The sequence below is a fragment of the Mesoplodon bidens genome (genome assembly GCF_964165515.1).
Source record: "Mesoplodon bidens genome assembly, chromosome: 13".
Taxonomy (NCBI): domain Eukaryota; kingdom Metazoa; phylum Chordata; class Mammalia; order Artiodactyla; family Ziphiidae; genus Mesoplodon; species Mesoplodon bidens.
In genome coordinates, this window is record NC_138169.1 from 23,312,568 (window position 1) to 23,328,349 (window position 15,782).

At 46.6% G+C, this 15,782-nt stretch overlaps 1 protein-coding gene across 5 annotated transcripts in view; it reads left to right on the forward strand.

Annotated features, from left to right (window-relative positions):
• Positions 1 to 10,085: 10,085 nt before the first annotated feature.
• NF2 (NF2, moesin-ezrin-radixin like (MERLIN) tumor suppressor) overlaps positions 10,086 to 15,782 on the forward strand; it is a 79,411-nt gene continuing 73,714 nt past the window's right edge. For all 5 annotated transcript variants that reach the window (XM_081252184.1, XM_081252183.1, XM_081252187.1 and 2 more), the window contains exon 1: positions 10,086 to 10,668. In XM_081252184.1, coding sequence (XP_081108310.1) covers positions 10,555 to 10,668 — 114 coding nt within the window. In that variant the 5' untranslated portion in view covers positions 10,086 to 10,554. The remainder of the gene's footprint in view (positions 10,669 to 15,782) is intronic.

Here is a 15,782-nt window from a genome sequence, read left to right on the forward strand (position 1 = left end):
TATACAGTTATGTGCGCCTGTGCGTTCCTGGGCGGGGGCGGGGGCGGGGTGGCGGCACAGGTAGCGTTTATCATATTATAAAAGGAAAACCCCCTAACAATTTAAGACAGATGGGCAAGGCTCTGGGTTGCAGGGACACTTTCTCTCCATCATCTCCTTTTCCCTTTCCATCCCCCCCTACCATCGATGCCTGGGCCTCCTGGGGCCCCACGCCCTTCTCCTGCTCTGCCCAGGTCTTGTGCCTAACTTCCAAACTAGTCTCCTCTCGGCTCACAGTCCCCCAGGTCACAGACCTCAGCAGGAGCAGAGGGCCTGCAGACCCCACAGGGGGGCCCAGGAGCCTAATAACTTCCAGAGAGACTGGATGTGTGCCTAAAAGTATGTCCACCCGCTGAGGCTGACGCTGACGGTCACCGTGGTGTGCCTGGGGTGGAGGAGTGAGGACAGGCTTTGATTTTGTGATTCCTTCAGCAAATATTGAGTCCACGTGGCTAGGCCATGTGGTTAGCTCTGAGACACCAAAGGCGGCCAGAACAACAAGCCCCCAGCCCTCTTGGAACTTAAGGCCTGGCCAGGGAGACAAAATCAAGCTGGTACTAACCTCCTGGGCAGAGACCTTAGGCCTACCCCTCCCCTCCCCTCTCCTGCCTGACATACTAAATATTTACTGAATAAGTGAAAAATATACACAAAAATATTTTTTGCCAACTGTGATAGAGGCCATGAAGAAGTATGTGGAGTTATGAGGACTTATAATGGGGAGTGGGAAAGAGAAAATTCGAGGTCCTATATAGACCTTGAGGGTCAATGATAACTTCTATAAGGAAGTGAGGCTTGAACTATGATTTTTTTTTCTTGTGTTTTCTAAAGTTGCTACAATGAACATGTATTCTTTGCATGATTTATTTTAAAAGGATACTGTATATCATCATGATAAATAAAAAACCGAAATCAACTGTTAATTCACAGGCAGAGCCATCAAAATAAATGGAAAAGTATTTGCAACAGATACTGCAACAGATAACAGTATCGCCCGTACCTTGTAGCTAAGGCAGAGGGCCATGAGCCTGGGGCCTGCTCTCTGTGTTAACAAAGAAGACACAGCTGGGCCCAGTTGCTCCTTGGGTTTATCAGAGGGACAAAAAGAGAGTGAGTTCCTCATTCTGGAAGTCAGCATGATTGGAGGGTTCCCAGACACAGACACTCAGGAAAAGCCCTGATGGGTAGATGGAAGTGTAGCAAGTAACATGTCACTGGTGTCATGCGGTGGAGAAATCAGGTGTGGCAGGCGTGTAGAGGTGGGTGTGACCATCTTGATCGGGCCTCACAGGTGGCCTGATTTTAGGCCTAAGCTTTAAAGGCTAAGCAGGGAGAGTCGGCCAGAAGGGAGCAGGGCAAGGAGAGACTCAGGCAGAGGAAGCAATGTGTGCACAGTATGCGAAAGGGCCCCCAGGAAGGAATGGGTTCGGATTGTTCAGCACCATCGAATGTCATCAGAGGGTGGAGATGATGTGGAGGCATCTTCTCTCTCAGTACAAGGAATACTTTCCTAACAATGGAGTGGGCAGCCTTGGTGACCTGTCACTGGATTGTGCCAACAGAGGCTGCGCAGCAACTTATTGGCCATGTGGTGGAGGGCATTTGGCAATCAAGCCACAGGAAGCCAGGACCCCTGGACAGGGAAGGGCTGGCCCTCCTGGTCTAGGGTGAGAATCCTCACCAAATTCTTGGTGTTTCTAGCCACCTCTGCTGGAGAAAACAAGGGAGGGCGGACCTGCAGCCTCCTCACACGGGTCTAGGCATTTCTAAGATGGTCTTCCCACCTCTCCCTATTCGAGTGGGATAGGAGGATCAAACTAGGTCCTCCGGGAGCACGGTCTCACCCCTGACCGGGAGAGATGGGAGATGAGTCTCCATACCCAGGCCATGTGAACCAGTGCGGCTGGCTCACTGGAAACTCAGCTTCGAGATCTCCACCCCCACCCCAGCTAGGGTGATCAGCTCATTCCAGTTTACCCCAGACTTTCCCAGTTTGGGCACTAGATGTCCCCTATCCCAGGAAACCCCTCTATCCTGGGCAAACTGGGATGTATGGTTATCCTAACTGTGGCCCTTTCCCTCTCCCCAGGACACACATCCACTCCACCCCAGAATCTTTTCCTTGCTTAACTAACCCCATTTACCCTGTTTGAAGTGGCAGGGCAGGGGGGCTGTCTTTATGGCACTCAGTGACATGCAATGCTCGTTAATTGAGCACCTGGTATGAATGGGTCCCTGCCCCATGGACCGTGCATTCTGGGCAGTAACCAGATGGATGTTGGATGACAATTCTGCAAATAGGGAGTTATATAATTAGACCATTTCCAATTACTGCAGAATAAATTACCCCCAAATTTAGCAGCTTGAAACAATAAACATTTATGATCTCACACGGTTCCAAATGGGTCAGGAATTCAGGAATGAGTGATTAGCTGGGCTGTTTCTGGCTCAGGGTCTCCCACGATTTTGCAGTCAAGTTATTGTCTTGGGCTGTGGTCATCTGAAGGCCTGACGGAGGCTGTGAGATCTGCTTCCAAGGTGGGCCGCTCACACACCTGGCAAGTCAGTGCTGGTTGTTGGCCAGGTGCCTCAGTTCCTTGCCACGTGTGCTTCTCCAGATGCTGCTTGGGTGTCTTCACCCCATGGCAGGTGGCTTCCCCGAGCACAAGTGATCCAAGAGAGAGCAAGGTGGAAACTTCAAGGACTTGTTTTTTTTTTTTAATTCGGCCAGGCCATGCAGCATGTGGGATCTTAGTTCCACTGAACAGGGATCAAACCCGTGCCCCCTGCAGTGGAAGCACGGAGTCGTAACCACTGGACCGCCAGGGAAGTCCCCCAAGGACTTCTATGAATTGGCCTTGGAAATCACACTCTGTCATTTCTGAATATCCCATTGGTTACACCTGTCAGCCCTGCTCAGTGTGGGAGGGGACATTACAAGGGTGTGAATATCTACACGCGAGATTCTTGGAGGCTGGCTACCACAATTATGTTCTGCACTAGGCCCAACTTAGTTATTGGGATTGGACTCAGCTCTTCAAGCCATCTTCTACGAGCAGGCCTCCCCAGCATCATTGTCTTCTGTTCTAGGATCTCCCCTTCCCCTTCCTCTCTGAGGTCCCTTCCTGCTCACCACAGAGTCTGTGGCATCTCTTTCTCCTGAACCTGTTCAGCCTCCCCTCTCTGCAGGGAGCTGACCCATTTCTTCTTCTCCCTCCCTCGTTTCCCAAAGATGCCCTCATGGGCTCTACCTTCATAACTCATTGCCAAGACCTACTGCCCAATCTGTGAAGTGAAATGAGAGGAGCAGGGACAAAGACAGATGGGCAGAGCCAGGCGAAGAGGATCAGGCAGGTTCATAAGTGTAAAATATGGACAAACCTGCCATCATCTATTCCCTGGGACAAATAGATCATCACCGAATGGGCTGCAGAAGAGCAAAGAGACAAATTACCCAGCTGTGGCAGTGTCACCCGCTCCTTATTGATGGGCTTTTATGCTCGGGCCCAACTGCTCTCTGAGAATTGCATCCTCCAGTTCCTAAGAGACCCCGAACAGGAGTGACAGGAAAGACAAGAAAGCTTTTATGTCTTGGCTGGGGCATGAGCCACACTGCCAAGTTCCAACCTTTCTGTAGTATGCATCATATACGTATATGAATTTTGTGACTTTGACACAGTGCCACATAAAAACATGATCAATGTGCCACCCCATGTGTAAACTGGAAATCATATAAATGCCAGAGAAAGAGAACATTTTAACCGGTTAAATACTGAACAATTTCAAAGCTGTTGGGTTGGAATAAATTATAAATTGTGTTTACGCTGATGCCACAAGGCGGCGCCACTACAGCCGGAAAACGACCACATTCTGTGTCACTATGGAGCAAATCACACAGTTGCTAGCATGCTTTGGACTCCAGCAACTGCCTCTTTGTGACTACTGAGCTGTTATTTTGCCACTCACTGTCATTATAAACAACTTTAAAAAGCTATAACAACTGCATTCAACAACATCATTCACGAAGTAGAGAAGTCAATGCTGAAAACCACGCCCCCAAATCAATACTTTGGAGCGGCTATTGGACGTGATAGAACACCGTGAAGAAGATTGAACCACCTCCGTGACAGGCGGTGCAGAAAATCTGGGAGAGTGCCAGCGGATAGAGATAACGCAGCAAAGACACGAAGCAGCATCAAAAGCAAAAATATAGTAAGATGGTTATAGATTTACGAGCTGTGGGAGCGCATTTCATTGCCTCCTTCACATTCATTCCTATGGGGAAACATGGGTCTTGGTATGCAACGTTTTGAATCATGTGAAGTTTACAGGAGGCACCCTTCCTGAAAAAAATGGGACTTCCCTGGACCTCCCCCAGATATCCTGGTAGAAATATGGCTCCTGGAGCCCACTGCTCGAAGGGGAATGTTGTAGGTTGAATTGTGTCCTGTGAAATAATAGAAACTCTTTATGTGGTCTCTGACCCCAGTTCCTGGCACCTGAGCTCCTAAAACTCTTGTAATTTCCTAAGTGATAAAAGCACCAGGAGCCCTGTGTGTTCAAATTATTTGGTCTTTGATCCTGGTTCCTAACACAGAGCTCCTAAATCCCTTGGAATTTCCTGGGTGATGGGAACATCTTTTGCTCTAATGAGGCAATGCTTGATGGGCTCCTGGATGCGGGCTGGTTACTAGAAAGATTAAGCCATCATTAGAAGCCTGGAGCTTTTAGACCCAGCCCGCATCCTCCTGGAAGGGAAGAAAGGCTAGAAGTTGAGTTGATGATGGATCATGCCTACATGAGAAAGCCTCCATAAAAATCCCAAAAGTATGGGGTTCAGAGAGTTTCCAGGTTGGTGAACACATGCATGTGCTTGGAAGGTGGTGCACCCCAATGCCACGGGAACAGAAGTTCCTGCTCCCTGGACCACTGCAAACCTCATCCTATGTGTCTCTTCATCTGGCTGTTCATCTGTATCCTTTATTAAATAAAAAACCGGTTAACCTAAGTGTTTCCTTGAGTTCTACGAGCCATTCTAGCAAATTATCAAACCCAAGGAGGAGGTCACAGGATCCCTGATTTATAACCAGTCCTCCAGAAGTTTAGATTACAACTTGGAATTCTGATTGGCGTCTGAAGCCAGGGGCGAGGGTGGGGAGCAGTCTCGTGGGACTGAGCCCTTAACCTGTGGGGTCTGTACTAACTCTAGTTAGTGTCAGAATTGGATTAAATTATACGACATGCAGCTGGTGTCCCAGAGGATTGCTTAGTGTGGAAAACCCATTCATTTGGTGTCAGAAGTATTGTGGGTATGAGAGTAAAGGAGAAACACAGGAGTGTTTTTCTCATGTGTGCCCTAAAAATGATATTGAAGTCCTAAGCCCAGCACCTCAGAATGTGACATTATTTGGAAATAGGGTCTTTACAGAGGTAATCAAGTTATAATGAGGTCATTAGGGTGGGCTCTAACCCAGCCTGACTGGTGTCCTTATAAAAAGGGGAAACAGACACGTAGACAGCCAGGCACAGAGGGAAGAGGATGTGAAGAGACACAGGGAGAACACCATAGGAAAACTAGAGCGATGCAGCCACAAGCCAGAGAACATCTGGAGATTCCAGAAGCTGCAAGAGCCAAGGAAAAGATCCTCCCCTACAGGTTACAGAAGGAGCAGGGCCCTGCTGACACCTTGATCTCAGACTTCTAGCCTCCAGAGCTGTGAGATAATACATTTCTTTTGTTCTGGGCCACCCAGTTTGTGTGATTTTGCTACAGCAGCCTTGGAAACTAATACAGAATGTCAGCTTGAGACTCAAAATTATCTACCACAGTAAGGAGCACAGAAATAGCAGAAAATTGGGCTTCCCTGGTGGCACAGTGGTTGAGAATCTGCCTGCTAATGCAGGGGACACGTGTTCGAGCCCTGGTCTGGGAAGATCCCACATGCCGCGGAGCAACTAGGCCCGTGAGTCACAACTACTGAGCCTGCGCGTCTGGAGCCTGTGCTCCACAACAAGAGAGGCTGCGATAGTGAGAGGCCCGTGCACCGCGATGAAGAGTGGCCCCCGCTTGCCACAGCTAGAGAAAGCCCTCGCACAGAAACGAAGACCCGACACAGCCAAAATAAATAAATTAATTAATAAACTCCTACCCCCAACATCTTCAAAAAAATAAAAGAAAAAGGAACAGCAAAATTTTGAATTAGGCATGAGCATGAATTTTAGGCCAGAAAACAGTCATTTTTCAGTGCCTGCTGTAGACAAGGCCCCTTGCAACCTGCAGCATGCTGTCCTTGAAAGGCCATGGACCCAGGTTAGAGACCTGGGTTTGGGATCCAGGCTGTATCTCTATTAGGCTGTGTGGTCTTTGGCCAGTAACTTAGCTTTGGGTGTCTCTGTTTTCTTAACTGTCAAATGGGTATAATAATCTACTTAATCATGAGAATTAAATGCAAATGCATGCATATGAAAATGAGCACCAGTTAAAGTTCTATCTATGTGTGCTCTTAGGCTTTGGTATTTGCAATCCCATTTCCTAGTCTCCCCATTTTAAGTGATGATGAAACGGAGGTCCAGAAATGGTTAAAAAAAAAAAACTTTTAGGTTACACAGCACCTTAGAGTGCTCAATAAATATTAATTCCTACTTAAGAGTGACTCTTAAACATGTCATATCATTTATTATTATGCCCATTTTTACAGATGAGGTAACTGAGGCTCAGAGAAGCTAAGTTATGCCCAAGGTCACAGAAAAGTAGAAATTGCTACTCAGATCTGCCTGCTTCCAACACTGCAGGTGACAGTCTGGGCAAATTCAAGAATCTTCAGTCCTGGGCCTGAAGGGAAGAGGGTGAGCACCAGTGATTTCCTAAGGCCTTGTACTTTTTTTTTTTTTTAAGTATTTATTTATTTATTTATTTATGGCTGCGTCGAGTCTTAGTTGCGGCACGCGGGCTCCAGAGCACATGGGCTCTCTAGTTGCAGCACCTGGGTTTAGTTGCCCTGCGGCCTGTAGGATCTTAGTTCCCTGACCAGGGATTGAACCCATGTTCCCTGCTTCGGAAGGTGGATTCTTAACCACTGGACCACCAGGGAAGTCCCAGGCCTTGTAGGTTCTTACTCACCGTTATTCAGGTAGGAGCTGTTATCCGCAACTACTTTCATCCAGGCTCAGTGCTTCAGGATAGCGCCTTGGAGCATCCCAGCTATGGCCTCAGGGGAATTCCCTTGCAGTCCAGTGGTTAGGACTCCATGCCTTCACTGCTGAGGCCTGGGTTCAATCCCTGGTGGGGAACTAAGATCCAGCAAGCTGCTGGTGTGGCCTTAAAAAATAAATAAATAAATAAAAAAGGCTATCGCCTCAGAAGTCTTAGGTACCAGGTCACACATCCTTCATCTTCCCATAGAGGGGAGAGAGGCACCCCCTGGTTGTGACAACCAAAAACAAAAAAAACAAAAAAATCTCCAGACATTGCCAAATGCCCCCCTGGAGGGAAAGGATGTCACTTGGAGAAACTCTGATCTTCTGGAAGAATGAAGGAACAAAATATATCAGGTGAGATCTGGATTAAAACAGTCCTATATGAAAATTGCAACTCTACCAATTATGATTTTGGGTAAATTACTTCGTTTCAGCCTTATCCAGTTTTCCCATGTATAAACAAGGGACATATACCTACCAAATAGGGTTTTGATAAAGATCAGAAGAAGCATGCCAGGCCCTTTGCAGAGTACCTTATATGGTAAGCACTTAATATATGGCAGCTATTAACATTGTTCCCATAGTTGAGACTGCAAGTATTTCCTCATGTCCTTCACTTATTCATACAACAAATATTCAGTAACTGGTGTCTGTGTGCCAGGTCTTTCTTAGTAAGCCCTACCTGAATTTTTCTTTCTCAAAACCTTATCTGGTATGTACTATTACCATCTCTATTTATTCTGTGAGAACAGCACTTTTAATGCCAGCATAATATTCTATCACGTCTATTTTGATTCCTGGCCCTGGCCTCCTTTCTGAGGTCCAGACCCATACATCTACCTGGATGTCCCCCAGGAATGTTAACAGCATGTTTGGCCAATTAGCCCAGTGCCTAGCACCTAGAGAGCCCTCCATAAAAATGAGCTATTACTGGTCATCAGTGTCATTTTTAGCCCCTGCTGATCCACCTCCTCTTGCTACTCCTCAGTGGGTTCTCAGAGTCACTTATTTTCTGTCAGCAGTCTTGGCCCTGGGTTAAAGCCCTGATTTGTTGTCCCTGTGGGGAGCCCATAGGAGAATCCAGCCTGGTTTTCCCACCTGCAGGGAAGAACTGAAGCAATGAAAATAAAGACACTCCCACGCTAGAGTGCCCTAAACAACCAGTTTGGTGGGGAGAGTTTGCTAGCAGTAGGCAAGACATAAAGTTCCCCCACGGCAGCCTGGCAGCCTTGCTGAGTGTGCCAGCAAATGATTCCTGGGGCCTGGCTGGTGCTTCACGGGCACCGCCGGGGCCCATGGAAAAGAGCTAATTTATGCTATTAGTATAGTTACAGCAACAGTGTCTGCTCAGTGTTCCAAAACTGTATTTCATGGTCTTGGGGCCAGAACAGGGAGGAGCAATTTAGAAGCCACCACCAGGGAAGCAGAGCAGAGTAGAGGTAATACCAACAGCCTCTGGGTGAGATAGGCCTCGGTTTGAGTTCCAGCTTTGCCCCTCATTAGTTGGGTGATAGCCAGCAAGTAGCTCTGTCATGCTGATCTTCTATTTCTTCACCTGTAGGGTTGGGGTGATGCTAATGATAGTTATTCGTGGAATGCTTCTTGATCAACCATTCAGGTATTCAACCATTAAGAGTTATTCAAAAATAGTATTTTTTTTTTTTTTTTTTTTGCGGTATGCGGGCCTCTCACTGCTGTGGCCTCTCCTGTTGCGGAGCACAGGCGCCGGACGCGCAGGCTCAGCGGCCATAGCTCAGGAGCCCAGCCATTCCGCGGCATGTGGGATCTTCCCGGACCGGGGTGCGAACCTGTGTCCTCTGCATCGGCAAACAGACGCTCAACCACTGCGCCACCAGGGAAGCCCCGTATTTTTTTTTTTTAAATACACAAAGTTATACTTCCCCACCTCACACACACACACACACACACACATCCATATAACCCTTGATGACATTAAAAAATAAACAGTACACGTATATGATCCGAAATAAATTGGAAATCACACAGTGTAAAATGAAAAATGCTCTTTTTTTGTCCGGGCAGTGGCTTGCGGGATCTTAATTCCCCGACCAGGTATTAAACCCGGGCCCTCCGCCGTAAAAGTGCGGAGTCCTAACCACTGGACCGCCAGGGAATTCCCCCAAAATACTTTCATTAAAAAAAAAAAATCTACAAAAAGAGCAATTTCATAGGATTCAACCTAATATGGCCAGCCACCGTTCTAAAGCTTTATAGTCCCCAACAACCCCATAACGTAGGAACAATTATTACCCTCTCCCTCGGTAATGATTAGAATTTCTCCTAAAGAGAAGAAGGACTTGGGGGGAAAGTGCCGGCTACCTAAACGGCCTCCACAAGTGATTTGAAAGTTTGAGAAACAGAGATCAGTACATGTAATTAATTAAGTGCTAAACAGGATTATCCGCCTGGTGTCCGAAACACGATCCCCTGGGGGGCCACACGCGGCGCAGACTTGGTCCGAAGGGCAGTCCCTCGCGGTACCAGGGGTGACCCGTCTCTCTCGCCCCGGCACGAGCCTCTACGTGTTTTCCCGGGAAAGGCGAGCCGGGCTCCGCCACCTCAACCAGTCTTGCTAGAGTAGGCTTACCCCTGCGAACAAAAGCATTCGGAGAGACTGCCGCCTCAGCCACTCAACGCCGAGCCCAGGCCGGCGCCTCCAATTAGATCGGAACTTCCAATTGGTGAAGTGTTGTTGAAGAAGGTGGAACAGAGCGGGAAAATTCCTCCTCCCTCGGGGTTCTCAGCCAACCGCGGGTCGGGGCGGCAGCCGCCGAGTTCGGTTGCGCCGCGTGTAGTGATCTAGGGGGCCCGAGGGCGGGGCGGGGAGCAGGCCGGGGGCTGCGGGGAGGGGACGCTTCCCGCGGGCACGCGGAGTGAAGACGGTGACAGCCACGCGCGCACGTGCGTGCCCGGCTGCAGCGCGGCCCCGACACCTCCCTCGGAGGCTGAGAAGCGCGCGGGGTCTGGGCCGCCGGCGTCTAGGGGCCCCGTCCCTGGGCGTCACCAGCGTCCCCGGCCCGAGTCCCGGAGAGCCGGGCCGTGCCCGCCCCGTCGGTCCCCGATCGCGATCCCTTCCCCTGGCCGTCAGGGTCCGCCCCCCAACTCCCATTTCGGTTCCCGGGTCAGGGTCCTCGCGGTCCATGCTGGCCGCTGGGGGCCCGCGCCGCTCAGTCAGCTCCCGGGCCGGCCGGCCGGCCACCATGGTGGCCCTGAGGCCTGTGAGGCTCCTCCAGGGAGGCTAAAAGGTCCAGAGCGCAGGCCTCGGGGAGCGAGGGTCCCGAACCTGAGCCCCGCGCCATGGCCGGGGCCATCGCTTCCCGAATGAGCTTCAGCTCGCTCAAGAGGAAGCAGCCCAAGACGTTCACAGTGCGGATCGTCACCATGGACGCGGAGATGGAGTTCAATTGCGAGGTAACTGGCTGCAACGGGCTGCGGCGAAGGGGAGCGCGGCGGGATCGGGCCGGGTGCTGGTCCGGCACCGACGCGGACGCCCTTGCCGCGGTGACAGTGGAAGTGGAAGCTTCGGGATTCTGTTTATATCAGCTCTGGGCAAAGATAGAGTCAACCAGAACTGGAAGGGGCCATCTAGGCCCAAATCCTCATGTTAAAGATAATCGCTGCTTTTTTTCAATGGGGCTTTCGGGTTTGGAGGCACTTCCTGAAGGTTTTCATTCATTGTTACTGCAAGAGTCTGAAAGCATTCGTGGTAGCGAATTCTAGTTTTTAGTGTCACGCTTAAGCTCCAGCTCTATACAGTTTAAACTTTATTAGATAATATTATGTACCCCAGTTATTATAAATTGCATCTCGTTGTATTGGAAAGTCTATAGTACTTGTTTCCCTTTTTCACAGCTTAAATTTTCTGGGAAAAAAAAAAAAAAACTTTGAGGAAAGAGACGGTGTCTTAAACTTTCCATACAGTTTCTATCATGATGGTAACAGTTATCATTTATTGAATACTTCCTAAATGCCAGATATTCATACACTTAATTCTCAAAACAACTCAATGAGGTAGGTACCCCAAACCATATATCTAGTAAATGGCGAAGGGGGGTTTTGACTCGAGATCTTAGCCAATACAGTACTGCCTCTCAAGCAGCTTAAGTCCTTGCTACTCAAAGTGTGGCCTGTGGACCAGCAGCATTAGCAGCAGTAACCTAAGTCAGGGGTTGGCAAACTTTTTCTGTAAAGGCCCACATAGTAAATATTTTCAGCTTTGCTGGCTTTAGGGTCTCAGTTGCAACTACTCAACTCAGCTCTACCATGGTAGCACAAAAGCAGCCTTAGACAGGATCAACTTCCAGCATGACAGGGTGAGGAACTCCACTGACCTGGTTCCCTGTAAACCGGTAAAACATTAAAAAAAAAAAACAATTTAAACCCTCTGGAAATTGTCCTAAGGGCAAACATCAAGTGAAGAAACAGCTACTCAAGAAAATCTATGAAAATTCGGTAAGAAAGGCAAGAATTTGTGATATTTGTTTTTGTTTTGGCCGAGAGGCATAAGGGATCTTAGTTCCCTGACTGGGGATCAAACCCACGCCCCCTGCAGTGGAAGCATGGAGTCTTAACCACTGCACTGCCAGGGAAGTCCTGAGAGTTTGTGGTATTTGAACCAAGACCACTACTACCGTCCCTGCTCCCAGCTCTCGACAATGGCTGCAACCCAGTACACTGGGCTCCCTCTCCCCCTAGCTCCCAGTCAGACAGCTTTCTTCCCAGGAGGAGCATGACTTTAGGGCTTCTCCTGCCCAAGGCTACTTGCTGCTGAGGCTAAATCCTGGGTGAGTGAAGCTGAAAGATGGGGCTTCCTTCCTTCACCCAGCTCCCACTTATGGAATGGAAGCTGTACTCTGGGCATGGCCCACCGAGAGTACTGTGGTCCCAGTTGCTCTATCCCCACCCTCAGTTTGTGAGATGGTGGTACCAGCCAGGAGAGGCAAACTAAGACCTCAGGCTAGTGTGTCTCCCCCTCCCCCCTTCTATCAAGAGCTCAGCGATTTTGCCTGGAGGGAGAAGCAGGCTCCTAATCTCTTCCCAGAAAGTAGTGACTTCATTTGTAGTAGAGTGTGGAGAAATTTATACCTCAGGGTGCTTTCAAGAACTGTGGAGGTTTTAGTGAAAGGCAATTGGGAGGAGATTTGTGGATTTAATAAAGATACAGCCTAGACTGTAAGCCAGCTAGTTTGCAGGAGAGAATAAGACAGCTGGGAAGAGCCCTCCTGGGGTCAGAACAAATATCAAACACTAATCTCAAAAGAGCCACCTTTTGATTGGATTACTTTATAGAACAAGTTATGCCCCAGGGCATTGTTGAAAATAATAGAATAATATACCACAATTAGTGGAGTTTAACAGTTGGGTGTGACCAGGGAAAGAGGGAGAGTCCTACTAAGACCACTGTCATCTTGGGTGACTTTGGGCAAATCCAAAGATATGTCTTCCTGAGGAGCAACATCATAGGCCTTAACACTGTTACAGGGGAAATAGATTTCACTAAAACAGTCCAGCCAGTCACTAACAAACAAGCAAATAACAGTAACCAGCCCAGTTGGGTGGGGGGGAACCACTCCCTAGAGTTGCTGTAAATATGTTCACAGAACTAAAAGAAAGCATGATTAAGAAGGAAGGTATAATGACATTTTTGCATCAACTAGATTTACTCTTTATCAGTAAAGAGATATGAATTATAAAAAGAACCAAATTGAAATCCTGGAATTGGGGCTTCCCTGGTGGCGCAGTGGTTAAGAATCCGCCTGCCAATGCAGGGGACACGGGTTCGAGCCCTGGTCCGGGAAGATCCGACATGCCGTGGAGCAACTAAGCCCGTGTGCCACAACTCCTGAAGCCTGGGTGCCTAGAGCCCATGCTCTGCAACAAGATGAGCCACCACAAAGAGAAGCCTGCACACCACAACAAAGAGTAGCCCCTGCTCACCACACTAGAGAAAGCCTGTGCACAGCAACAAAGACCCAACACAGCCAAAATAATAAAATAAATTAAATTAATCAATTTAAAAAAATTCTGGAATTAGAAAATACAATGACTGAAATAAAAAGTTCACTAGAGGGGCTCAAGGTAGATTCCAACAGGCAGAAGAAATAATTAGTGTACTTGAAGATAGATTGATAGAGAGCATGTAAGGTGAAGAGTAGAGAGAAGAAGAATGAAGAAAAATGTAGAGCCTGAGAGAAATGTGAGGATCATTCAGTGCACCAACATGTGTAATGGGACTACCAGAGGAGAGGAGAGAGAAAAAATATTCCAAAAAAATTGGCTGAAACTTCCTAAATTAATTGAAAAACAATAACCTGTATATTTAGGAAGCTCAATGAACTCCAAGGAGGATAAACACAAAGAGATTCACAGACACATCATAGTAAAAATGCTGAAAGTCAGACGGGGAGAAAATCTGGAAGGCAACAAGAGAAAAATGACTTGACACTTATAAGGGAACCCCAATAAGATTAACAGCTAACTTCTCAGCAGAAGCTGTGGAGGCCAGAGGCAGTGGGATAACATTCAAAGTGCTCAAAGAAAAAACTTGTCAACTAGGAAACCTATCTCCAACATAGCTGGATATAAATGAAAAGGACATTCCAAAAACAAAGTTAAATAAAGACTTTCCCAGATAAACAAAAACAGAGACTTTGTTGTTTAAAGACCCACCTTACAAGAAATATTGAAGGAAGCTTTTCAGGCCTAAAGCAAGTGACCCCAGATAGTAATTCAAATCCATGTGAAAAAAATCAAAGAGCACCAGTAAATGTAATAATATAATTATAAAAGACAGTATAAATGTATATTTTCCTCCTTCTTTTAACTGATTTAAAATGCAATTATATAAAATAATTTGTATATAATATACAATAATATTTGTATGTACTATATTGTTGGGCCTATAACATGGAAACGTAATATATGTTTAATAGGTGTGCCAATAACAGTACAAAGGAGGTGAGTGAAAACCAAGCTGTAATAGGCTAAGGAAATGACTACAGATGGTAAAGTAATAACTACAACAATGTATTGCTGGGTTTGTAACTTTATTAAATAGTATACAATAGTTATAATACTATAAAAAAGGGGGAAGGGAACAGAACTATGTAGAATAACATTTCTGTATAATTGCTGCAGTTAAGCTAGTATAAATCTGAAGCTGATTCTTTTTTTACTATATATATATATATATAGTAAATTAGTTTAATTATTTACTTTTTGGCTGCATTTGATTTTCATTGCTGTGCGCGGGCTTTCTCTACTTGCAGCAAGCAGGGGCTACTCTTTGTTGAGGTGCGTGGGCTTCTCATTGCAGTGGCTTCTCTTGTTGTGGAGCACGGGATCTAGGCATGCAGCTTCAGTAGTTGCAGCACGTGGGCTCAGTAGTTGTGGCTTGTGGGCTCTAGAGTGCAGGCTCAGTAGTTGTGGTGCATGGGCTTAGTTGCTCTGCGGCATGTGGGATCTTCCGGGACCAGGGCTTGAACCCATGTCCCCTGCACTGGCAGGCGGATTCTTAACCACTGCGCCACCAGGGAAGTCCGATATATATAGTTTTTGATGTGAACCATTTTTAAAGTTTTTATTGAGTTTGTTACAATTTTGCTTCTGTTTCTTGACCCCAAGGCATGTGGGATCTTAGCTCCCCAACCAGGGGTTGAACCTGCATTGGAAGGCGAAGTCTTAACCACTGGACCGCCAGGGAAGTCCCTCTGAAGCTGATTCTGATAAGTCAGGATTATGTGGTTAAACCCTAGAGTAACCACTTAAAAAAAAAAATCTTTAAAAATACAGTGGAAAAATAAATAAATAAATAGTGGAAAAATTATTAAAGAAATTTAAATGCTTCATTAGAAACTATTCACTTAATGCAAATCAAGTAGTAAAGGAGGAATAGAGAAGTAAAAAAGGCAAGAAAAACATAGAAAACAAAAAATAAAATGGCAGTTGTATCCCAAATAGTTAGATAACTTAAATGAAGTGGACAAATTCCTAAAATGAAACCAGCTACCAAAAGTGACTCAAGAAGAAAGATAATCTGAATAGACCTATAACAACTGAAAGAGTAAATTAGCAATAAAAATACTACTTACAGTAAAAAACCCATGTTCTACCCAGTAGTGGCCCAGGTGGCTTCACCACTGAATTCTACCAAACATTTCACGATCAATAAATACCAATTCTTCACAAACATTTCCAAAAAACTAGAAGAGGAGGGACCACGTCCCAGCTCATTTTATGAGGCCATCATTATCCTGATACCGAAACAAGACAAAGATAACACAAGAAAACTAGAGATCAATATCTCTTATGAGTATGGAAGCCACAATCCTTAACAAAAATGTTAGGAATCCAGCAACATATTAAAGAAACTATACTCCATAACCAAGTGAGATTTATCCCAGAAATGCAAGGTTGGTTTAACATCAAAAAATCAATTAATGTAATATATATTATCAATAGAACAAAAAGCAGAAATTACAGGATTATCTCAATAGATGCAGAAAAAGCACTTGACAAAGTGCAAC